Source organism: Schistocerca americana, chromosome X, assembly GCF_021461395.2.
Source record: "Schistocerca americana isolate TAMUIC-IGC-003095 chromosome X, iqSchAmer2.1, whole genome shotgun sequence".
Lineage (NCBI taxonomy): Eukaryota > Metazoa > Arthropoda > Insecta > Orthoptera > Acrididae > Schistocerca > Schistocerca americana.
The window spans coordinates 570,948,548-570,975,704 of NC_060130.1; the positions used below are offsets into that span (position 1 = coordinate 570,948,548).

General features: G+C 45.3%; 1 protein-coding gene across 1 annotated transcript in view; it reads right to left on the reverse strand.

The window, feature by feature from the left end:
• LOC124556181 overlaps positions 1–27,157 on the reverse strand; it is a 659,170-nt gene that overhangs the window by 81,925 nt on the left and 550,088 nt on the right. Inside the window, exon 6 of the mRNA XM_047130177.1 lies at positions 11,397–11,501. Coding sequence (XP_046986133.1) covers positions 11,397–11,501 — 105 coding nt within the window. The remainder of the gene's footprint in view (positions 1–11,396; positions 11,502–27,157) is intronic.

A 27,157-nucleotide genomic window follows, 5' to 3' on the forward strand; every position in this document is an offset into this window, starting at 1 on the left:
TTGCGTCGAAATCTTCAACTTCATAAGGAACCTCAGACAACCGTCTTACAACTTTATAAGGTCCAAAGTAGCGCCTGAGGAGCTTCTCAGGGAGACCAACCGTCCGAACAGGAGTGAAGATCCAGACGAGGTCACCAGGCTGGTAAACAACAGGGCGGTGGCTCGCGTCATTCCTTCGGCGAACTTTTTCTTGAGCATACAGCTTGCGGAGTCGAGCTAACTGCAGAGTTTCCTCAGTTCTGGTTAACACCTGGCCGATGTAGTCGTCGTGCACGTCATCAGGATGTAACAGAAACACAGTGTTCATCGTTGTAGGCAAACGTCACGAAAGGTAGCACCTCATACCATTCGCTCTGCTCAACACTGACGAACATTGATGGCATGTCGGCCAAGGCATTATTAAGGCGTCCAGTAAGCCCGTTAGTTTGTGGATGGTAGGCAGTCGTCTTGCGATGAGTAATTTTGCGCCGACGGTTTATCTCTATCACAAGATTGGATTGAAAAACTTTCCCTCGATCCGTAATTAACGACCTTGGGGCACCATGTTGTGGTACAATGTCTTCCACGATGAATTTGTCTACCTGTGACGCTTCTGCTGTTTTCATGGCTTTTGTAATAGTACAGTGTGTCAGATAATCAGTATAAACAATAATCCATCTAATAATAAGGTCTTAATAAGGTCTTAATAAATCTAGCACACTGGACTCGCATTCGGAAGGACGACGGTTCAATCCCGTCCCCAGCCACCCTGATTTAGGTTTTCCGTGATTTCCCTAAATCGTTTCAGCCAAATGCCGGGATGGTTCCTTTGAAAGGGCACGGCCGATTTCCTTCCGCATCCTTCCCTCACCCGAGCTTGCGCTCCGTCTCTAATGACCTCGTTGTCGACGGGACGTTAAACACTAACCTCCTCCTCCTCCTCTTAATAAATCTTAAATGTCCGGCCTCGGGTGTGTCATGGAATTTCTGTAGAGCATCTAAGCGCATGTGTTTGGAATTACTGGTAGCCACCTCTTTCCAAACGGATCAAAGTTGTGTTTGCAAAGTAATCCATTAACTACCATAAATTGTCCTTTCACATCCTCTGACCGATTTAAGGCGAGCATAATTTGGGATATCTTTGCTTCCTTCTTCTGCTCAGCAGAGAGAACCTGGGGTGCAGCGAAACAGTCACTATCTTCATCAAAGTCTTGTTGGTCTTGCACAGGACTTATTGAAAGACCGTCGGCATCTTGGTGCTTTCTTTCAATTTTGTACACTATGATAACGTCATACTCTTGAAGACATACTGCCCACCTGGCGAGTCGTCCTGTTGGATCCTTAAGACCTGTCAGCCAACAAAGTGAATGATGGTCTGTAACAACTGTGAATGGCTTTCCATAGAGATACTGTCGAAATTTGCACATGGCCCAGATGTCAGGAAGCCATTCTCTTTCTGTAGTTGAGTAGTTTCTCTCGGGTTTTGTAAGTGTCCTAGAAGCATAGGCTATAACCTTATCTTTTCCATCCGAAATTTGTTTGCACCAGAACAGCACCGATATCTTACCCACAGGCATCTGTGTGTAGTTCAGTAGGTGCTCTCTCATCATACAGACCAAGTACAGGATCAGTCCTCAGAGCCTTTCGCAGCACATCGAAAGAATGTTGTCGAGCACCATCCCAGATAAATTTAGCATCGGCTTTTAACAACTCTTGGAGTGGCCTGGCTTTGATACAAAAGTCTTAGATAAAACTACGGTAATAAGATCATAATCTGGAGAACCTTGTGACATCGCTAATACTTTGAGGAACAGTAAATTCCGTTATAGATCACACCTTCTCTGGGTCTGGCCGCACACCTCCGTTTGACACAAGGTGTATAAGTATTTTGATTTCTTTTGCTCCAAAGATACACTTTTTTGTTGGAGACGCTTAAGAACGGCCCTCAGTCTTTTCATGTCGTCATCCAATGTCTCTGAGAACACAATAATGTTATCTAAATAACAAAGACAGATCGTCCATTTCAGGTGACTTAGGAGATTATACATCATCAGTTAAATAGTTGCTGGTGCATTACACAAACCAAAGCTCATTACCTTAAACTCATACAGGCCCTCAGGGGTGATGAATGCAGTTTTCTCACGATCAGCCTCATCTACTTCGATTTGCCAGTATCCCGAGTACATGTCCATGGTTGAGAAAAACCTAGCCCCCTTCATACAATCTAGTGTATCGTCAGTTCGTGGAAGACGGGAAACGTCTTTTTTAGTTATCTTATTAAGCTTCCTGTAATCAACACAAAAGCGCCAACTGTCAGCCTACTTCATGACGAACCACTGGTGACGACCATGGGGTCTGCGAAGGCTGAATGATGTCATTCTTCATCATTATGTCTACCTCGTCGCGAATTATTCGACGTTCCATTGCTGACACAAGGTATGCTCTTTGGCTTATTGGTCAATGGTCTCCAGTGCTAATCCGGTGCTTCACCGTCGATTTCTCTAATTTGATCTTCACCTGTGGATTGAAGCATTCAGAGAACTCTCGAAGAATGGCAAGTACCTTCTTCTGTTGTTCTTTAGTGAGATTTGGTCGTAGTCGAGGTATAAGATCTTGTCTCGTAGTGGTAGCGCTAATTTCGCCCACAGGTGTCTATGAGGCTCAGCTGCTCTTCAATTAACGGATCAACATGTGTCTTGGAAGGATCTGTGGTTCTCGGCGACAGTTGGCTATCCACAATTCACCGAATCCGGTCTTAAACGAAACGGCAGAGGATAGGATGACCAAATTATTTTTCAGTGGCATACTTCTCTTACATTCCACTACAAGATCCATGGGTTGATGCATGGAATGATACATGACAGTTACCTATCTAGCGCTGACAGCAGAAATGATCACTTGATCAAGCACACATAGTCTCCACACAATCGGATGCGCATCTTCCTGTCCACAGTATCTCATCTCCTCTAGCATAATCTTCGAGCGACCACAGTCTATAATTGCCTGAGAAGCTTTCAAAAAGTCCCATCCGAGAATGACGTCATGACTACATTCTTGTAAGACGATGAATTCTAAGGGCTATTTATGACCACTTATATCCACACGAATCGTACATCTTCCCGCAGGTTTTACATAATTCCCATTAGCCACCTTCAGCAGAGATATTTCGTTGTCAATGAATATAGTTTTCTGCAACTGGCGACGGTACTTCTCCGAAATGACTGGATATGATGCTCCAGAGTCCACAAGAGCTTGAGCTGGTCGGCCATCCATGAGGATATCGACGTAGTTTCCAATCATTTTTGTAGTGGTAGACGGTGTAGGACTTTTCTCTTCGGCGTCCTCACCTCCAAAGAATGTCGCACCCTTTTGTTTTCTCGGTTGTGGCGGCTATGTGATCGGCTGCAGTTTCTAAACTGCGATGGAGACCTTGATCGGCGCGTTGGGAACGTCCTCTCCCGCAGCTAGCTTGCGGCGATGGTGACCTACGTCGTCCTGCACCCACATCTTCTTGTTCATCTTCGTCGTCCCGGGGTTGGCGTCAGCTAAGATCGGTCTGCTGTCATCTGGCACGGACGTCATCAAATATCCACCACCTTTCTCGACAATAGCGCACCACATGTCCCGGTCGTCCGCAATGGAAACATACTGGTTGGTTATCCTGGGTCCTCCAGACGTCAGTCTTCCTTGGTGCCCAAACAGGTTCCTCAAGCGGCACTGTAGGTAAGTAACTTCATCTGAGTCTCGACTTTTTCCCCGTTTTAATGGGAAATGATTGACGAGAGATTGGGTTCAATGTGTATTCCACTTCCTCCCTTATGACCGCTCGAAGTGTCTCGGTTTTTTTGCTCTCCGTGCAATCTAAGTGCCTTCTGAACTTCCTCTCTCACTATCTGACGAAGAATACTTGTGAAATCAATTGCTTCCTCCATCACAGACATCGATACGACGTTTTTTAGACGTTCAAACTTCTTGCGTGTAATTCATTTTTGATGCATTGTCTCGATATACTGGCACCATTTTATGAAGTCGTTTGCTGTCATTCCATTTTTTAAATTTGCCTATACGCTCATATATCTTCCGCCACATATTTGGATCTTGGCCATCGTCACCAGAGAACCCGGAATGATGTCTCATGTGGTGGCACACAGTTGCTGTCATCGTCACGTCCTTTTCTTCCTCTGTCTCCGACAGATTGCGATCTGTGGAATATGGCTCGAACTCGGGTTTCTCACCACGTAAACGGCGGCTCTGCCGTGGCGTGATGGGAGTCGCTGTGTCGTCGATAATGTGTGCTATCACAAGTTCCAATGCCCAGCACCTCCACCAGAATAATGTCACGTAGAAGAAGGTGTAATTGATGAATGACGAACACTGACTTCACTTAACGGAGCTTTAATCAGCACTTGGACATACAGGAGAGCGGTGAGAACTGCCTCCGGCCAGAACACTTACAGTAAATATACAGCTGCAGGACATTCCTGTACAATGATTCTTGACATTTGTGGATACTTCTAGAATGTACTCGAACCGAATATAAAAATTAAAACTGCACAGTTAAGGCGAGTTCTGGACTCATGACCCTCGATGCAGCAGTTTAGTACCATAACCACCAGACCACGGTGCTAATCTGCTAGTTTCGTGTCAATATGAAGCCTTTGTCTTAAAAACAACATTGCTTTATTCGGTTAGTCCAATCTACCTTTTGTGCGTTGGCGAAAATACTTGTTTAAAGCCAATGATAGGCGCAAAACATGCTGCGAAATTGTACGAAATGTATTTTATGAAATTTTTTCAGTAGTTGTTTGAGTATCCTTCACGATGCGTAAATTATTGCGATAAAATAATTGACCTCTTAGCAGTAGATAGTTCTGAGGAAGTAGAGAGCGTTATGACGGATACAGAGATTAGTGACCACAGAGTTGTTGTGGTAAGACTGAATACCATAAGAGCCAAATCCATCAAAACTACACGCAAAATGTATCTATTTAAAATATCAGATAAAAATTCGCTTAACGCCTACCAAGACACAATCTCTCTTCCTTCTATCCTAACTATGTAAGAGGAAACCAGATGTGGTTTAAATAGAAAGAAATAGTATTGACGGCAACTGAGAGATTCACATCAAGTAAATTAATGAGATGGAACAGATTCTTTCTATTACACAAGACAAGTCAGGGCATTATTGCAGGAGCAACCAAAAAAGCATGCCGGATTCAAATGAATGTGAAATCTCCAAGATCCTCGTTGTTTTACAGAAGCTCGAAATTTAGAGCAGACTTGAATGCTAGATAATTTTAGTAGTTTTCACAATGAAACCTTCTCGAAAGCTGGGAGACAATCAAAGGATATTCTGGTCATAACGTCAACACACAATCAATAACAGTCCGATGACGGCAACTGATGACAGCGTTACTAAAGCAAAGTTACTTAATAGAATATTTTGATATTTCTTCACCAAATCAGATGCAGTAAATATTCCAGAATTCAGATCAAGAACAACTGTCGACATGAGTAACTTAGTTGTTGCCCTCGGAATACTGTGGCCTGTGTCGGATCTTGCTGATGGAAGCGTTGCCGAGCCCGAGTTATGCTTCTCATTGGGAGACAATTATGGATTCTCGAAAAAGTGATCTTTCAATTGTATTGTGAATTGTGTATTGACTCTTGATTATTTCTTGCGTTCACACTGCACTGCGCGTTTCGGTCTTCTGCCTCTCATCCAGTAGCCTCTTACGTATAGATTCTCATAGAACTCCTTTATATAGTAGTGAGGTTAACTAATCAGACATACTGCAGCACTCCTTTTGTTGTGTCGTTGTCTGCACTGTGTTTAAAAACATTTGTGTAAGCACCTTCGGTACTACAATCTGCCGAATTTGTGAAAATTTATGAAAAATTACAACAGTTGATTAAGAAACGACGTCGTTGATATTATAACTAATTATAACTGTAATCAGTATCTGGGGCAGTAAACCTTCCTATATGTATTGGCTGCTGTTCAGAATGTCCTTAATAACTAAGAGTCGAGACCGCATTTTGTATCCAATCATCCTATCATCCTTGAAATTTCTCTGCTGTGCCGTTAAAGAACACGGACTGTCAAGTTCCGGTTACTGTGGTGGCGCGTAAGATATTCGCATCCATTACTGTATGGCAGATTGAAGCGAGACTGCTCCGGAAATACAAAATTTTGCTACTCAGAAGGCAGGTGATGGCGTTAATGTACGGTTGCGGTTTGAAAAGTATGCAGTTTTTGCATAATGGAAGCAGAGGCAACGTAATCACTGCCACCAGTGCGGCCCATAGCAGACAGTATCGAACTGTGCGGACAGATAGATCCAAACCCGGCTCTGTGCTCCAGTGTTAAACCAACATTGTGGACGTAGTTTCGTTGTCCGTTACTTCCACGCGGACAAGATGAGAGTCACTTCGCGCTATAGCCACGTCGGTGGTCCAGTCCCTTCCAGTCACTGTGATTATAGTTCGTCCATTACTTACTGACATACATCAGTATTGCACCAGCATTATGATCTGAACTAACTGAAATGCCACGTTTGTGACAAACCCATTCCCCACAGACCAATAGTACTGCCATTCGAACTGCGACAAATGCTGAGACTGTACCATACGGTGATAACGACGCATAAAAGCTACTACTTTCAGGTTTGAACATAGTTTGAAGAATTTTTGTGGTTAAGCTTGGTGGAGTAGTTGCCACTTCAGTCTGGCAAAGGAGGCCGCTGCTAGTTTTTTGTGCATACCATACCTCAGTTCGATTAACCGCTTAAGCACTCATTTTTATAGTATTCTACGTATGCGGATTTGGATCTATTGTTGCCATTATTTCTAGGTGAAAAAATTTTCAAAAAGAATTGTTACTTGAATTTTAGCTGCCACTGCTGAAAAAAAAAATCGTCATTGTTATACACTACTGGCCATTAAAATTGCTACACCAAGAAGAAATGCAGATGATAAACGGGTATTCATTGGACAAATACATTATACTAGAACTGACATGTGATTACATTTTCACGCAGTTTGGGTGCATAGATCCTGAGAAATCAGTACCCAGAACAACCATCTCTGGCCATAATAACGGTCTTGATACGCCTGGGCATTGAGTCAAACAGAGCTTGGATGGCGTGTACAGGTACAGCTACCCATGCAGCTTCAACACGATACCACAGTTCGTCATGAGTAGTGATTGGCGTATTGTCACGAGCCAGTTGCTCGGCCACCATTGTCCAGACGTTTTCAATTGGTGAGAGATCTGGAGAATGTGCTGGTCAGGCCAGCAGTCGAACATTTTCTGTATCTAGAAAGGGCCGTACAGGACCTGCAACACGCGGTCGTGCATTATCCTGCTGAAATGAAGGGTTTCTCAGGGATCGAATGAAGGGTAGAGCCAATGGTCGTAAAACATCTGAAATGTAACGTTCACTGTTCAAAGTGCCGTCAATGCGAACAAGAGGTTACCGAGACGTGTAACCAATGGCACCCCATAACATCACGCCAGGTTATACGCCAGTATAGCGATGACGAATACACGCTTCCAATGTGCGTTCACCACGATGTCGCCAAACACGGATGCAATCATCATGATGCTGTAAACAGAACCTGGATTCATCCGAAAAAATGACGTTTTGCCATTCGTGCACCCAGGTTCCTCGTTGAGTACACCATCGCAGGCGCTCCTGACTGTGATGCAGCGTCAAGGGTAACCGAATCGCAGCCATGGTCTCCGAGCTGATAGTCCATGCTGCTGCAAACGTCGTCGAACTGTTCGCGCAGATGGTTGTTGTCTTGCAAACGTCCCCATCTGTTGACTCAGTCATCTCGACTGCTATTGATACAAGGCCGTTGGGATCCAGCACGGCGTTCCGTATTAACCTCCTCAACCCACCGACTCCATACTCTGCTAGCAGTCATTGGATCTCGACCAACGAGAGCAGCAATGTCGCGATACGATAAACCGCAGTCGCGATAGGCTACAATCCGACCTTTATCAAAGTCGGAAACGTGATGGTACGCATTCCTCCTCCTTACACGAGGCGTCACAACAACGTTTCTCCAGGCAACGCCGGTCAACTGCTGTTTGTCTATGAGAAATGGGTTGGAAACTTTCCTCATGTCAGCACGTAGTAGGTGTCGCCAACGGCGCCAACCTTGTGTGAATGCTCTGAAAAGTTAATCATTTGCATATTACAGCATCTTCTTCCTTTCGGTTAAATTTCGCGTCTGTAGCACGTCATCTTCGTGGTGTAGCAATTTTAATGGCCAGTAGTGTATTCACCTTACTTAATAGGCATTGACAGTTTGCGACTTTAACTAACGTATCTCAATTGTGGTCTCAGAAACTATTTTAATGTGAAAACTGAACTATAAAAATAGACATCCCAAGACAGAGCTAGTGGCCGCGCGTTTAGAGGCGCCATGTCACAAATGGGCGGCCACTCCCGCTGGAGTTTCGAGTCCTCCCCTGGGTGTGGGTGTGTGTGTTGTCTTTAGTGTAAGTTAGTTTAAGTAGTGTGTAATTCTGGGGACCAATGACGTCAGCAGTTTGGCCCCATAGGAATTCACACACATTTGAACACCGAAGACAGAGCCGTTTTATAAGTTTGTCAAAGTAAAGAAGTTACCTGAAAGTACGAAGCTGGTGAAAAGTCTCGTTTCCGTTTCATCTTAATTTTTATTTCGTATGTACCAAGATGTAAAATTTGCATCACTCGTGACTGAAGGAAAACATACACTATGTGCCCGGACACCAATTAATGGACATTAATATTAGGTGTGTCCACCCTTTGTATTTATGAATGCTTGAAAGTAGCTGGTGACACTTTCAGTTAGGTGTCTGAATTTCTGTGGAGGAATGACAGCTCATCCATCCCCAAAAGACGAAATTTGAGAGGGTTGTGATGTTCGACACTGGACTCAGGAGCGAAATCAAAGTTGTAACTCATCCTAAAGGAGTTCCACTGGGCTCCAGTAGAGACTCTCGGCAGTCCAGGCCATTGCAGGAATAATACTGTCCACAAAACATTGTCTCACATATGCGCATCATGACTGGATGCATTGTCATGCTAATACAATGAATCATCATCTCCGAAGTGTTTCTCTACTGTACACAGAACGCAGTGTTGTACAATGTCTTCATATTTTTCCGTAGCAATAGGGAAACCACAACCTAGCCACAAAAAGAGGTCACCATACCTTAACACCACCTCATCTGTGCTTCGGTGTTGGCGCTGTAGATGATGGTATGTAAAGTTCTCTCGGCATTCACCAAACACAAAGTCTTCCATCGGATTTCCACATGGTACGGTGTGATTCGTCACTCAGAATAACTCGTTTCCTACCATCCCCTGTCCAGTGGTGTCCCTTTTACACTACCTCAAGCGACGCTTAGCATTGACTACACAAATATGTGGCTTACGAGGAGCTCCTCCACCACCGTACCCTATTCTTTTTAACTCCCTATGCACAATGATTGTGCTAGCTGGACTGCTGACAGCAGTTTGAAACTAACCATGGAATCCTTCCGCTGATAACATGCGTCTTTTTACAACCACCCTCCGCAATGCTCGACGGTCCGCGTCCTCTAGCATATGAAGTCTGCTTGTTCTTGAATTAACTGTGGTTGTTGCTTCTCGTTTCCACTTCACAACCACATCACCAACAGCCCTCTTGGTCAGCAATACAAGGGTTAATCTGTTCCTGAAGGTTTTGTTTCTTAGGAGACATCCAAAGAGTAGTCCACGTTCGAAGTTACTGAGCTCTCCTGATCGACCCATCCTTTTGTTAATGATTGTCTAGAAGAAAAAAATGGTTCAAATGGCTCTGAGCACTATGGGACTTAACGTCTGTGGTCATCAGTCCCCTAGAACTTAGAATTACTTAAACCTAACTAACCTAAGGACATCACACACATCCATGCCCGAGGCAGGATTCGAACCTGCGACCGTAGCAGGTCTATAAGAGTAGCATTAACAGCAATAGGTAATCTCTGCTGACAACACAGTATTTTCCGCCTCCATCTATACTGGTGGGTCTGCCTCTCGTTACATCTTGTGGTGAATTCCATATGACGTAAGAGAATCCAGACACTTTTCTTCACATAGTATATATAAGTAATAAACACGTTTCTTTTGCACTTCAGATGCTTTTTTGTTGCCAGCAGCAGATGTAAGGAAGGTGAACCTTTGAAGTTCAGTGTAGCAGTGTTAGCTCTGCTAACACTTCGAGAGAACCTAACTGATTTCCAGAAAAATTGGTTAATTCAAGAACCGATAAATCGGTGACGTAAATTCGATTAGTACAGAATACAGCCTGCACTGTTTTTAGAAATATGAAGGATTATCTTTTGTGAACGAGCGGGACGGAGAAGTGCTTAGTGCTTGGTCATGATGGCACTATATCGCAGAATTCAAATACCAGTATGATATATTCGAGAAGAATACGTTCAGTATATTTCCCTACTCCTGTACCATTCGAGATTGTGCTCCAACTCTAATTAACCTCGGCGTCGATGAGGCATTGATCCGTGGCCTTCCTTCCTTTTCACGTCTCGTGAATGCACAGTGGATCACTTGTATTGCTATATTTAACTATGGGAACTAACTAAAATGATAAAGCGTGGATTTCTGTGCTTACATTGAACACAAACCTTCATTAAAGGTATTTCATTAGTCATAATAATTGTAAATTTAATGTATTAAAAATATAGATATCTACGCACTATCGTTGCCATTAACTTCTCTAAGAAGAGCTCATATAAAGGACACGAGAGCAATTCAATTTATACCTATGGACATTGGTTTAAAGTGAATAGTGGCTGTTTAATTTAAATGATCTGCTTATAAGAACAGGCATTATGCATTGAAATGATTTCATGCTGTTCCGCAATTATGAAGCTTATATCACAAGGATAATATTGTTCCGTCGTGCGTTTGCTCTGCCTCCACTAATTATAGATCCTTCGAATTAATAAACAAGAAGCCATAGCGACATATTCTAAATGACAGTTCATTGTTTTCAATCTGCAAACATTGTTCGAGGTTCTTAAAGCCCCCATTCACTGGTAAAAATTATGAAGGTGATGACAAATTACTAAAACATGCCACTTGTGCAACATTGAACATTTGTGTAAAAAGAAGTTATTCTATGTACTGATGGTAGAGGTTATGGAATTGGAATGTATTGTAATTTATCAGTCTAAATTCTAATTACATATTTCCAGGACGAAACTGAGAGCTAAGTACTCGCAAGTAGGCCTGATGTTTCTTAGGTTCTTGTGGCGACAGCAAATAAACATATATTCCTGCCCTGTAGTTTCCCAAGCTTTGTATCAAACACTGTCCAAACACTGTATCGTCACCATTTTTTGGAATACAGACAAATAACAAATGTGACTGTACCTTTTCTCTGATGAGATCCATTCTAATTTTTCTCAACCGAGCAGCAGTTTCTTCCACTTTCTTCTCCACATCGTCAAGGTCTCGTTTCAGTGTGTCATCCATCGTCTGAAAGAGAAAAATGTGCATTTCTCAACTTTAGTATATCCAATAAAATCTGGATTATTCACAATGACTGTAGATGATGAAATTCGTTTACATCAATTGATTGCTCAAAAACAGGTTTCACACCATCTGCGTACTTGTGAAAGTGTTTGGGCTTAGATGCTAGAGGAACAGGGACTGAATGAATAGGTCTTTTCGAAGTATATATATTAAGTAACGGACGTGTATTGGGAAACGCACACCTGTGAATTCAAAATTTTCTACTGGGTAACACTAAAACCTTTGTTGTTCCATCACGCCCCTTGTAACGTACGTGGATCCTCCTTGGCGTGCGGTCGACACTGTACTCGGGATTTTGCATCTCAAGCCTGTCCCACTCTTCTATGGCGACCCTTCTGAGATCACCCAGTGTGTGAGTACGATTCTTGCGAAGACGCAGAGAAAGTTTCAGTTGGTCCCAAACACGGTCACTAGCTTTAATTTCAGCAGACACTAGAGACTTCTCATTTCGATTGATACATGCCTCTTGAAGAAACGTGTTAGCGTGGTGAACGCAGTGTGCTTGTGCATTATCGTGTTGAACGACGAACCCATCGCTGAAATCTTTCACGGCATGGTTGGAAAATATGTCGAAGGGTCTTGCCACGATACTGCTCAGCCCTCATGTTGACCTCATCAGTTATGGAGGAGGTTAGTGTTTGGAGCACAAGCTCGGATTAGGGAAGGATGAGGAAGGAAACTGGCCGTGCCCTTCCAAAGGAGCCATCAAGGCATTTGGTGAAGCGATTTAGGGAAATAACGGAATACTTAAATCAGGATAGTCGTACGTGGGTCTCATTAGTAGTTATACAGGCCCTAAACATGACTGACTCATCTTGTCGGTGTACACATAATACTACAGGCCTGAGTTTTGGGATGATGCCAGGCCATCTCCACACTCTCGCACCTCCATTCCGCGATGCAGACAGCCCGATACTGTCGATCCAGATTCCATTCCTGGTGTTCTCTTCTCCATTTCTACGAGTGCCATGGTGCTTGAGGGTTTGTAGCTTCTTCGTAATGGTCTTGTGACGATGGTTACGTACAGTGCGGGTCGACACACTCTTCCCAGTTTCCTGTTACATTCTCTTCGTGGTACCTAGGAGCTATGCCGTAATTTGTAGATAGCACTCACAAGACGACGTTACTGGCCACAGATGACCACTGAGAGGACTGTCTTCATTGTTTTGCGTACCGTTATAGCGGATGAATGGTCAGATTCTGTCGCTGTGATTTATGCTAATTTAGCCGGAAACTTACTGTGCTGGGAAACCTTAATACTGTAAACTGTCACTGCGCTTACCGCCTAAGATTGATAGCTTTTTTGGTGAGACATTTATCTCTCACTGAAATTCATAACAGTAATTGATAGCCATCATTCTAATGCCAATGTGTGTCACTGTTTGTATATGGTGTCGCCTGAAGAGCTGAGCTCCAAGGTAAGGTTGGTTCCTCGGTCCGAAACCACAATAGAGTATAATCGGTACATGCCACACAGATGAATGAGAAACACCGGGGTGGCCACGCCTCGTAGATCTTCTCTCCACGCCACCGCAACGGCTCGTCTTTTTACGGCTGAGCAGAGGAACACATGGCCCAGTTTGTAGTCAGCGATCAAGACGACGGCATCGTCTTACAAGGGGAAGGTCTCAGAGGCGGCCAACCGATTCGACTCAGATTTGGCAGGTCGCTTGTGTACAACCTAAAACGAAGGAATCTAAAATATTTTGGGTCAACATCCCCACGTTTTTGAGAAAATCACCCCTAAAGGTTATGACGAGCGATCAACTCAAAATTGGCGGGATCGATAGATAATTGTAAATAGAGCATTTTTCATCATGAGGTATGGGGTCCGAAAACGCATTCTTTTCCAGAAATCGAGGTAAGAAACTTTTACAACTGCCGCATCTGTACCCACATGGTTAACGCCTGTCGTCTACAGCGCTGATAGTGCAACGGCCAAGGTAAACACAGTCGGCTCTCAGCCGTGCTAGCGTGCGGAGCTGCTCCGCGCGCCGTGTGACGCTCCGCTCTCGGCGGTGTTTACTTCCGCGTCGCGGTGTTTGTGTCTATCGAGTCCAGTACTAACGTACACCATGGCGCACTCGTACCGCCGTGCAACGATCAAAGTAACGTTTCAGGCCGAACATCCGCGACCCAGAGCTTTCGAAGTCGAACAGTTCCTACGTGAGGATCTAAGTTTGAACCCCCAGGACGTAATCGGCATACATTTTTCCATCACTGGAAGTGTTGTCTACATCAAGATGTCGACGGAGGAAATTTGCAATGACATAATTCACCGTCGTGCCACCGGACTGAAATTTAAACACTCTGATGGACATATGGGTGCTGTGACGGTCGCCCATGCTGGATTCGGTCTCCGGACATTGCGGGTGTTTGAGCTCCCGTTCGAGGTGCCCCAGGATGTGGTCATTGCCGCTTTCCAACCATATGGCACCGTCTTGGGTCACGTCGCGGAGAAGTGGCAAACATTTACGACCTACCCCGTATTAAATGGCGTCCGGCAAATAAAAATTGAGCTGACGAAACATGTCCCATCGTACCTGCTGATTGGCGGTGTGAGGGCCATCGTCATGTATGATGGACAGCCACGAACGTGCGCAGGATGTGGCCAGGAGGGACATGTACGTTCCGCATGCTTACGCCGCCGTTTAATACAGACGCCGTTACGTGAAGAGACCCAGGCTTCGACGGCCACGTCCTTACCCATCACCTACGCCAAGGTTGCACAGGACCCCGTCGTACCAATCTCGATTGCGCCAGCAGCATCGTCAACGCCACCCGCCGCAGCCCAACGCGCCGAGGACACAAGCATGGCGTCGCCTCCAGTGCTCGCTTCAGGACCGTCCGGTTTGCAGACCGAAATCGATGTTCCTGTTGGAACCATGGACGTCGACCTCGGTGTCGTGCAGACATCTGCCTTTGTCCAGACGGGTTCGGCGTCATACGACGGGCGACCACATTCTGATTCAGAAGGCCACATCAGAAAACAGCGGTCGCCTCGCAAACACAGGAAACGACGACCAACGCCTTCCGATGACGCCCTTTGTCAGACGGCCCCACGAGATGTCGACCTGATGTCTGACGGTGATCACCCACATTGCGTCCAGTCACGCGAGGTGGCAGCAACAGGCGCCCCTCCTGTGACGCCCACTCTCCCAGCCAGGGACATGTCCTCGCCGTTTTCAACGAATGATGACGGCGGTCCCCCTGCCACTCATGTTGCGGAATCCACAACACCCGTTCCGGAAGTACGTGACCGTCACATGTCCACGTCGTCAGCTTCCTGGGCCGATGACGTTGAAGAAGAAGTGGAACAGACTGCCAGCGTGTCTGCACAGGAGTCCACCTCGGCGACACTGGGGCTGGCGCCCCGCCAGTAATTATCACCACGGCGGGACCACCGGCGGGTCTCCACCTGCCGGCTACATCTAACGCACGTTCTGCAAATACTGAGGGTGGCCGTACACAGCAATATCGTATCGCCACGATGAACCTGGCCACCATTCGCGCCCCCCATAAACTGGCCATGTTCAGAGACACTATTTACTCTACGGATGTGGATATAGCACTCTTGCAAGAGGTGTTTGTGGCTGACTTCCTAGTTCCCACCGGATACAACGCCCATGTTTCCCCCGCATCCGATACCGGTAGCGGCGTCGCCATCCTGCTACGCGACGGACTCCCTGCAGAGGACGTCATCTACCTCCCCACTGCGCGAGGTAAGGCCCTCACTCTGTTCGGCGTGCGTATTATTAATATCTACGCTCCGTCCGGCACTGGCCGCCGTCATGACCGACAAACTTTTTTTTGCCGAAAGCGTCACACCCCTCTTCACCGGTCCGCAGGACGATATGGTTCTCGGTGGGGATTTTAACTCGACACAAGAGCCCGCGGACCAACTCCCGCGACATTCCCCTTGTGCATCTCTCTCAGTGGTCATCGACCGTCTCCGACTTGTTGACCCATGGAAGAAGCTCCACGGAATTCAACCGGGCTATACATTCTACACCTCTCATTCGTCAAGCCGCATAGATCTCATCTACGTTACCCGCTCCCTTGCTGATGGCACACGTCATGCGGAAGTCTGGCCCTTGGCCTTTTCAGACCATGATGCGTACCTCTGTGACGTCACTCTCGCCCGACAGCAAGTGTGGCATAGTCGTGGTCTGTGGAAATTCAATGTCACTCACCTGACCTCCTCAGACTGTCGCCGTATGGTCGAAGAAGCGTGGGCATGCTGCCACCATCGTCGAGAAGCCTATGACTCCACCTTATCATGGTGGCTCTCCTGTGCAAAGCCGACCCTCAGGAAGACTCTGATGAGTTATGGGAAGAAATTAAAGGCGTGGCAAACTAATACCCTGCACTTCTACTACACCATTCTACGTGATTGTACGACGATGCCTTTCTCGCCAGCCCGGCAGTCGATGGTCCATCGCACGAAGGCGCAGATCTCCTTGATCATGTGGCGTAACTTGGAAGGCACTGTAGTCTGTTCTCGAGCTTCTAATCGAATCCCTCAAGAACGTCCGTCGATGTACCACCTCCTTCAGGAAAGACAACGACGACGAAGAGCTCTGATCTAAGTCCTCACTGATGTGGAAGGGCGCCGGCACGACACCCAACAAAGCATCGGTCGTGCTCTCCATGCTCATTTTGCCGGGCTCTACGCCGCCGTACCGCATTCTGCAGCACTGGTCACAGAAGTCGCTCAGCTTACTACGAACACTCTTCCGGAGGATGCAGTGCATGACCTCCAAGACGACGTAACCACAGATGAAGTGGTAGACGCTATCAAGGCGGGTTCCGATAACAGATCTCCTGGACCTGACGGTGTACCCATCGAATTTTAAAAAAGTTTTCAGTATTTGTTGGCTTCCACGTGGACGGCAATCGCACAAGAGCTGATGTCACCGATGACAGTGGTCCCGGGCGCCTTTCTAGAAGGAATTATTATCCCCGTACATAAACCGCGCGGGTTATCGAGGGTCCAGGACTATCGACCAATTACTTTGCTCAACAGCGACATGAAAATATTCACACGGCTACTGGCATCGCGACTCAAGAAGGTCGCACGTTACGTCACATCCTGCGACCAGACTTCCCTAGGAGGCGACAACAACATCCGTACGGCCCTTTGCCGTTACAGAGACATGATAGCATTAGCGCATCATCAGCGTCTCCCTGGCGCCTTGGCTTCACTGGACTTTAGCCAGGCTTTCGACCGTGTTGACCACTTCTATTTACGGACAGTTCTTCAGCATATGGGTTTTCTTGGCGGTATTGTCACAGTGGTTATGCGCCTGTTGAGTAATGCAACCTCTAAAATCAGGTACAATGGTCGTCTTACACCGTCCCTGGTCATCGCACGATCTGTACGACTAGGATGCCCTCTTTCCACGATTTTGTATGCTTTCGCCTTGGAACCCCTGCTCCAGGGCATGCGCCAACGTTTGGAAGGCATGGCTGTGCACGGCCACCGTTTTTGTTGTACGGCCTACGCAGACGACATAGTACTATATCTGAGCAGTGAAGATGAAGTACGAGCAGCACTGGCATGGGTGGCGACTTACGGAGAAGCGTCGGGAAGCTGCCTCAACGTGTCAAAATCCAAGGTCCTGCTCATTGGTGAGGGCTTGCCGGAGAGATGCGCTGCCCCCCTTAGTGTCGCCGCCACCATACGGTGTCTTGGACTCGATGTCACAGCAGACCTGCGCCGCTCAGCGACTATCAATGGTAGACGCTTGCTACAGACAATCAGAGCAAATCTCGCAGATTACCGGCTACGAGCCCTCGACGTTATCCAACGCGCGCAATACGTGAACATGTATCATGCTTCCCGTATACCACACGTGGCTCAAGCACTACCAGTCCCCAATCTCCTGGCGCGACGACTGTTGATGGCTTTCGGCTCCTTCGTCAGCTCGGGGGTGCTATTCAAGGTGCAGTATGAATCCCTTGCACTGCCACGAGATCGTGGCGGGGTGGGACTCATCCACGTGCCGACTCGTGTCAAGGCACTATACGTCAGCTCCCAACTAAAACTTTGGCATCGTTGCCCGCAGAGCCTTACTAGCCTCCTGCTTCACAACTTTGCACCGGCCTCCTTGTCCGCCCCAGTACTGGTATCGACCATTCCAACCCCCTTTTATTACATCCAACGATTTTTCCTGGAGTTCAGTTATATCTACCGGTCCTTACCACTTACACGTTTGTACCTCACGAAAACAGTCTCCGAATTGTTACACCAGTGCCGCCCGTCCAATCCCATCGAACGTAAGTATCCACAGTACGTGTGGCGACACATATGGAAGGCGATCCATGCGCGTTTTCTCGAATCAGACGTTCAATCAGCGTGGTACATCACCGTGAATGGCAAACAAGTTAACCGAGATCGTCTGCACCGCATCCATCTCGCCGATTCATCCCTCTGCACCTACTGTGGAGTGGATGACACGGATGTCCACCGGTTCCACTGTGGCACAGCGCTAGACGTCTGGACACTTGCGCGGCGAATTTTGGCGTTTCTCACTCGCCAGACACCGGCTCAGATCGACGTCCACATGCTTTTGTACCCCGATAAGACTTTCTACCCCTCCGCCAAAACTAACTCTGTGAATTGGATCTGTGGCCACACGATCCGCTATCTTTTTACTTCTGGCGACAAGTCTACGCTAGGATATTGGACTTATCTCAACGAACGACACTGCGTCCTGATACGCAACCCACGCTACAAACAATATTTTTCCAATTTCTTACGGAGCACTTTCGATGACCCACCTAGTAGCTGGAACGTCCAAGCCCTGAGAAGCTGAAAACTGTATAAACCGAACCGAACTGAATAGATCTGCTACCCAGAACCCACGCCTACGCCATGAGAAGACACGTTTGGACGAGTTGGCATGCTGTAGGCGGACACACTTCAGGAGCCCCTGTAAGAACTGGACTTTAACTACAAGTCGCACGACGACTTAACAAGCTTTTCCTTATTTATTCCTCATAATTTGTTCTTAAAGGAAAAAGAAATTTGATTTGGCTTTGAGAAACTTTTTTTGTTCCAAAAGATTGCTTCTTCGCCAACAAGACGAAGGAGACTCATTTTTGTTTACTGGACGGAGAAACCAGTAGAATTGGAGTCTTTGTTTTCTTTTGAAAAAAAAAAAAAAAAAAAAAAAGCGGTAGCGAAAAAAAAAAAAGGTAACTGGCTGGGAATCGGAAAACCCGGGCTCGAATCTCGAAGAAACCTAGCAGATGTTATTCTTTTCGTTTGTATTTTTCCCTATCTCAATTGATAGGGATAGGAGGGTTAACGAGGTAAGTAAATTAATGACGAATGATAATAATAAGGTAGGCAAACTAATTTCCCAAACGCCGTGAGTTAGTAAAGTATTAAACTTTAAAGCCTTGTCGCATGAAAACAACTCCGAGTAAAAGTGCTGCGACTTCATCACGAGGGATCACAGATAGCCAACCGTGCGACGCTTGTTTACAGCGAGGCACGGGATAGAATGCACGCGGGGAGAGTTATGTTGTCCCGGTTGCCTCTTCGTCATATCATAGGGCAAGAACAGTGTAGCTGTCGAAAGATTGCATTCATTAGATGCTCTTGGTGCCGCGAGTATATTTGTTTCGAATGTTTATATGACAAGTACCATCCATCTAGTCGTTCGAAGAAAAGTGAGGCACGTAACAGTGACTGGAAGAGCCATTGTAAAGTGACCTGGGGTAACAATTTAGTTGTTTACTATCCCAAGAGGCCGCGCGGTTAAAGGCGCTTCAGTCTGGAACCGCACGACCGCTACGGTCGCAGGTTCGAATCCTGCCTCGGGCATGGATGTGTGTGATGTCCTTAGGTTAGTTAGGTTTAAGTAGTTCTAAGTTCTAGGGGACTTATGACCACAGCAGTTGAGTCCCATAGTGCTCAGAGCCATTTTTTTACTATCCCAAGAGGTTTGAGAAATTTATTTGCCTACCTTATTATCATTCCTTGTTGATTTACTTACCTTATTAACCCTCCTATCCCTATCAATTGAGATATGGAAGAATACAAACCAAAAGAATAACATTCACTACGTTTCTTCGAGATTCGCAGCCAGTTACCTTGGCCGTTACGCCATCGGTGCTGTCGGCGAAAAGCGTTGACCATGTGGGAACAGAAGCGGCAGTTGTAAAAGTTTCTTACCTCGATTTCTGGAAAAGTATGCGTCTTCGGACCCCATACCTGGTGATGAAAAATGCTCAATTTTCTATCGATCCTGCCAACTTTGAGTCGATCGTTCGTCATAACCTTTAGGGGTGATTTTCTCAAAAACGCGGGGGTGTTGACCAAACATTTCTTAGATTCCTTCGTTTTAGGTTGTACACAAGCGACCTGCCAAATCTGAGCCGAATCGGTTTGCCGTGTCTGAGGCCTTCCCCTTGCTAGACTTGTCAGTAGTGGTGTCTTAGGGGAACTTAATATGAATATTATGTCAGTCTTCAAAGGGAGAGTCTTGTAAAAGTGTCTGTATCAAGTCGTATTTACACGGAACATTCCTGTGGAAATGAACTGTACGAAGTTTTTACTTGGTATCTATATTGTAATAAAGTGAACTAATATTTTATACGTTATAGTCTGCTCACTTTCTTCCCGAAGCGAACCAAAGAACTCACCATTGCACCGGCGAGTATATTTTCGTAGGGCACAGAAAAAGACATATATTCTCAGTTAGAGTGGGCGAATCACTAATTTTGTTAATACGCCCATTACCACAACATGTGCTGAAGACAATGTAGAGAAGCCACGGATAAACCATCTTGAAACTGACAACTGTGCATCCTTTCATTACTTTCACTGATGGTGTCCGTACGATAGTTGCACGAATAGACCCAGAGATAAGATGAAAGTGTCAATATTCAACTTCCTATTGGACTGAATTTTGTATCTCCAACAAATAATAATGAAAATACAGACTGCGACCACATTCTTTCTTTCTTGTGCCTCATTCGGAGCCCTCAGAACGGATTGCGCAAGTGGTTATTGTAGGCTCTAGAACAGGTCAGCCACGCCAGGTCATTTCAGACGCACCTCCACAGAAAGGGAGTCTCCTGTACTTTGTGATGTTGTCAGAGTGCGCCTACGACTATGACGTTAATAAGACCTCGCTATCCTATCTAGACTCAAGCGTCTGTAATTTTGTCCTCTTGTATTCTCCAAGTTTGTCTTATCTAAACAATAATGATTTTTCGCTCATTCATGTGCTGGAATTTGTATTGATCGAATTGCAATAACACTCTACACCTTTATCAGCCACCGTGACCCTACTCTGTTCCTCAGTGCCGGCACGGAAACTGAAGAGATGGCTATTAAATGTGAAAAATACGATACTTACAAAAGGAAAGTTAACTGAATAGGTTTCAGACTAAGTGATACACACTTCCTGTGCTATTATACGCAGTAGCAGTGATTTTCATTCCATTACAGCGCTAGATTTCATTTTTTTTCATGGCCTTAAACATCACACTGGTCTCAGATTTTTACATTCGGAAAGAGTATTCGGCATTCTTCATTGCGAAAGTTCTTTCGAGACTACCAGACCACGGTTGGAGTAAGGATACTCTAACCATTTATGTCATCAGAGCTCGATTCTTGGAGCGGCAAGAAGTTTTACTTTGCGCCTTTTTCATTCAACTAGCGTACTGAAGGCGAAATCAACCGACAAACCCTTGACATTTACAAAGAGATGTTGGCTTGTTATTTTAACACCAGGAATCAAATGTCTACCATCGTCCATCATCAAAATCAGCATCAACATTTTGTCATCCAAACTGGATAATGGCTACTTCTAGAGTTTTTGACTCATTACAGTCTTCAGTGATAAAAATCCATGGTTGTCCGGCATGTTTTCTTATATCATTGACCCAACTTCCATCAGGTCGTCACTTTGGTTCATTTCTTTTTCTCTTGGAATAAAACATGAAACTTCTTTGGTCCTCCAATAATCCATTCATCTGCATACATGTTGCGTCCACCTCTGTTTCATGTTCACTGCTTTCATTATTACGCCGGCCGGAGTGGCCGTGCGGTTCTGGGCGCTACAGTCTGGGGCCGGGCGACCGCTACGGTCTCAGGTTCGAATCCTGCCTCGGGCATGGATGTGTGTGATGTCCTTAGGTTAGTTAGGTTTAATTAGTTCTAAGTTCTAGGTGACTTATGACCTCAGAAGTTAAGTCGCATAGTGCTCAGAGCCATTTGAACCATTTTTTTCATAATTACGTCTGTCACTCTAGTTTCTTGATGATCCACTTGTTTCTTTTCTTGTCTTTCCCGGAAATTCTTAAGATGCGCTTCTCAATTTCTCACTGTGAGAGCTTCAGTTTTTGAGTGGAATTTGCATTAAAAATCCACCTCTCACTGGCATCGGCCAAAACTAGGAATACACGCTGATCGTAAGCATTCTGTTCCAAGCACATACGAACACTACGTTGAAAAACTGTTTAGTTCACCAAAAACACTGCAGCCCACTTTTGCACTCTAGTTTAATACATTTTCTGTTCGTCCACTTATTGATGTCAGCTATCCTAAATACAAAATCGGAGCAACCGGTTTCTTGACATCATTATTAATTTTAACTATTTTCTTCCGTACACAGGGTCCAGTGGTGTAACAGGCGATATTTATATTGGTGACTAAGGACAGAGTACTGAACAACAATAAGTCAGTATTTACTTAACTTGCAGACTAATGATTACAGCTATTAGGAGTAGTATGTTTTAAGGTTGGTTAGTACTCCAAGTGCATGTGTCAAAGGCAAGCCATTGATGTCTATTTTCCCATGGACAGCTGGTCAGGTGCTGAAGTGTGGACACGTGGCTTCAACACTTTTACTCTGTACTGACAGACGTAGTCCACTTTGTGACACAGCTACGACTGCGCAGAAAACACCTGGCAGTAAATTATGTGACGTGTTTGCGGGAATGCTGTTAGACCCAGAGTAAAAACAACTTACACGCTGAAGTAGGTTCATTTTAAGGTACCAATGATCACAATATCTGCAATTATACCCCTAACACTCTGTATGTAGATTATGTATTACTATTGGCTTGCACATCTTCTTACAAACTTACTACATTTAGTTCCTCTATTAGTCGTGACATATGTTAGAACTAGCGACACATAGTGCGATGCTACTTCGTTTTCAGTCACCTCTTTAACAGCTGTGGCTGGTTTCAGCAGTTACAAGATCTTCGGGAAGCCTTCCCTCCAGAGAAAAACCCCGTCACTGCTATACCTTGAAGTGTTGTCGTCATAAAACCCCTAAACTACAATCGCAATAAAACAGTAGTGTATCGGTAATAAAAATTAAACAATCACATTATGTTAGTTTCCAATATTTCATAATAACTGTGGTGATTTCACGGGCAGAGTGCTATACTCGGGCACTGTAGCTTCCTGGTTTCATCGCTGGTAGGAGCGAGGGCTTTTCCTCATTGCAGCCCCCCCCCCTTCCAAGGATGCCATAGATCCACTCATGTTGCTATCATATTGAGTACCGGGGGTAAAAGGCGGCTGACTTGATCGGTTAACCACCTTCTCCCTCCTTTTTCCGCGGTTAATGAATGCCAACACTCTGGCTGTAGTCAGACCAGTAGCTCGTTCTTGAGTTGACTGCCACAGATATTACATTTTTACCCGTAACTCATGATCCTATTGAAAATGCCGTCTTCTCCAATGTTCCACAAGCTGAAATTGTAGCTTCTGGTAAGATTCTGTTGAGGTGAAATTTTCAGCGTCCACATCTTGCGCACTAACAGCAGTTAATGGAAAGATATTTTATATTCACTTACAGGAAACTTCACACCTTACTATCATAAGAAATCAATTTTTATTTAAAAATTTTGCATAAGTTGATACAGTGTGTTTAACCCTGCATTTGTTTGGTTTAAAATTGTAAAAAGGGCACGATAAGAAAACACCAATCGGATTCTCCGAGACAGACAAGACCTTTGTAACGGCCTGCGGCCAAAATGTTGTAGCAGCGTCCCTTGAGTAAAAATGAAGTATTTTTGTTTTAATTGCCACAAGTGTGCTATAAATGAACTCCCTAAACTTCACCTCACCCGACCCCTTTTTCGTCACTCGAATACTTCCTGAATCAATCTCCACAAAAAAGCTACTCATCACGCAGGTTCTGGTATAATACCAATACCACGTTGTCACACGAAAGATAGCAACGGGATTCGATACCACAGACATGAGCAAGGGCTCGCCGCATTCCGCAAAGACGAATGGGAGGGGCACTTCAAGACCACGCGACTACTCCTCTCAGCATGAAGGTCAATATAGTGTCGATCTAGTAAGAGCTCTGCTCGCGTTCGAGACCTCAGCTACAACATTCAGTATCATAGAATAGTACCAACGAGTCCTAAAGCTTCAGATGAACTTGTAGTGCTAATGTTGAACGTTGCACCTCAAGAGAACAGTTTGTTATTCAGTGCATCAAGTGATGGTTTGCTAGTCAATGACAGTTGTAAATTATCCAGTATTCCTGTAGCAAAGAAGTGAGTCAAAGTTAAGTAAATCTTTTATTCATTTATGAGCCTCCTTCCAGAGCAATCAAAGAACACAGTTGTGGCTGTTCGAAAACAGTTTCGTCTGGTCACAAGACAGGGAGCACTGCTCTACCAGCGCAACCACGGAACCTAATCTTTAAAATTCCATTCACAGTCCTGTTGTTGAGAAAAATCATTTGTCCGTTGATTATCTCATCACCGACTGCAAAGTGGCCTCGCTACAAAAGCCTCCCACTTCTTCAAACAGTGTCTGAAACCTGCCTGTCCTTCAAATGGTTCAAATGGCTCTGAGCACTATGGGACTTACCTGCTGGGGTCATCAGTCCCCTAGAACTTAGAACTACTTAAACCAAACTAACCTAAGGACATCACACACATCCATGCCCTAGGCAAGATTCGAACCTGCGACTATAGCGGTCGCGCGGTTCCAGACTGTAGCGCCTAGAACCGCTCGGCCACTCCGGCAGGCCTGCCTGTCCTCTTGCTTTCTATACTTGTAATCAATCCCTTACAGCTTGAATTGTACGGTGCGAAGTCAGTACCCCGTCCACAAGATGAAAGCTTATCACACTCATGAGACCAATCAATAACGCATCCATCCTAAGAATAACTTCCGCCCACTTCCGGCTGCCGAAGACATATGTTTACTAATTATTGTTTTACAAAATACATTACCTTTCTCGCGACCACACATTCTCAAAAAATGCTCCCTTGTATTCAGTTTTATGTCCCATCCACAAACTCTAACCACCTATTCAAACAAATAAGTACTCGGCGTCCTCGCCCACATAGACACCTATCTACATCTACATCTACACACACACTGCGCAAGCCAGGTACGGTGCGTGCGGAGGATTCCATGTACCACTACTAGTTTTTTCCCCTGTTCCAGTCGCAAATAGAGCGAGGGAAAAAGTACTGTCTATATGCCTTCGTACAAGCCTTAATTTCTCGTATCGTATCTTCGTGGTCCTTCCGCGCAACGTATGTCGGTGGCAGTAGAATCATTCGGCAGTAAGCTTCAAGTACCGGTTCTCGAAGTATTCTCAATTTTGTTTCTCGAAAAGTAAGTCGCCTTCCCTCCAGGGATTCCCGTATCAGCGCCCGAAGCATCTCCGAAACACTTAAGTGTCGTTCAAACCTACCGGTAACAAATCTAGCAGCCCGCCTCTGAATTGCTTCGAATTCCTCCTTCAATCCGACCTGTTACGGATCCCGGACATTCGAGCAGAATTCAAGAACAGGTCGCACCAGCGTCCTATATTCGGTCTCCTTTACAGGTGAACCACACTACCTTAATAATCTCCCAATAAACCGTAGTCAACCACTCGCCTTCCCTACGATAGGACTCAGATGGTCCTTCCATTTCATATCGGTTTGCAACATTATGCCCAGATATTCAAATGATGTGACTGCGTCAAGCAGTACGCTACTAATGCTGTATCCGAACATTACAGGTCCGTTTTTCCTACTCATCCGCATTAACTTACATTTTCCCACATTTATAGCTCGCTGACATTCACCACACCAACTCCAAATTTTGACTAAGTCAACGTTTATTTTCCTACAGTCATTCAACTTCGACGCCTTACCATACACCACAGTGTCATCAGTAAACAACCGCAGATTGTTGCCCACCCTTTTCGTCAAATCAATCATGTATATAGAGAACAACATAGTCCTCTCACACTTCCCTGGGGCACTGCTGACAACACCCTCGTCTCTGATGAGCACTCGCCGTGGAGAGCAACATACTGGGTTCTGTCACTTAAGAAGCCTTCGAGCCTCTCACATATCCCTGAACTTACTGCACAGTCTCGTAACTTCGTTAACAGCCTGCACTGGGGCGCCGTGTCAAATGCTTTCCGGAAATTTAGACATACGGAATATGCCTGTTGCCCTTCATCCATAGTTCGCAGTGTATCATGTGAGAAAAGGGCAAAATGAATTTCGCACGAGCTATGCCTTGTAAAAAAAAGTTGATTCGTGGACATAAGCTTCTCGGTCTCAAAAAATATATTATATTCGATCTGAGAATATGTTCCAGGATTCTGCAGCAAACCGAAGTTAGGGATATTGATCTATAATTTTGCTGGTCCTTTCTTTTACTCTTCTTATACATAGGAGTCACTGACACTTTTTTCCAGTCACTTGGGGCTATGTTCTGGACGAGACATTCGTAATAAATGCATGCTGGATAAGGGGCAAATGCTGTAGACTACTCTTTGTAAAACAGAACTGGGATTCCATCCGGGTCTAGTGAGTTATTTGTTTTCAAATCTTTCAAAAAAATGGCTCTGAGCACTATGGGACTCAACTGCTGAGGTCATTAGTCCCCTGGAACTTAGAACTAGTTAAACCTAACTAACCTAAGGACATCACAAACATCCATGCCCGAGGCAGGATTCGAACCTGCGACCGTAGCGGTCTTGCGGTTCCAGACTGCAGCGCCTTCAACCGCACGGCCACTTCGGCCGGCTTCAAATCTTTCAGTTGTTCGTCTACGCAAGAGATGCTTATTACTTTGTCGTCAATACGGGAGTCTGTCCGATGGTCAAATGACGGTGAGTTTGTAAGATTATCCTGCGTGAACGATTTCTTGAACGCGAAATTTAAAACTTCGGCTTTCTTTTTACTGTCACCAGCTGCTACATCAGACTGGTTAACAAGGGACTGAATGGAAGCCTTAGACCCGCTTAACGATTTTACATAAGACCACAATTTTCGCCAGTTCTCTACCAGATCCTTTGTTAAGATATGACGGTGGTTGTTATTGTATGCTCCGCGCATTGATCTTTTCACAGAAAGACGAATCTCTACTAACCTTTGTTTGCCATTGGCGGGTCCTCTTTTGATCCGAGAGTGCTACAACTTCTGATTCCTCAGCATCTTCCGAATTTCATTATTAAATTATGGTGGGTCTTTTCCATCCTTTATCCACTTACTGGGTACATAACTCTCCAGACCACGATTTACAGTATGCTTACACTTTGCTCCTAATCTCTCTACGTCCATCTTACTGGAACTAAGTGACGTCAATTCAC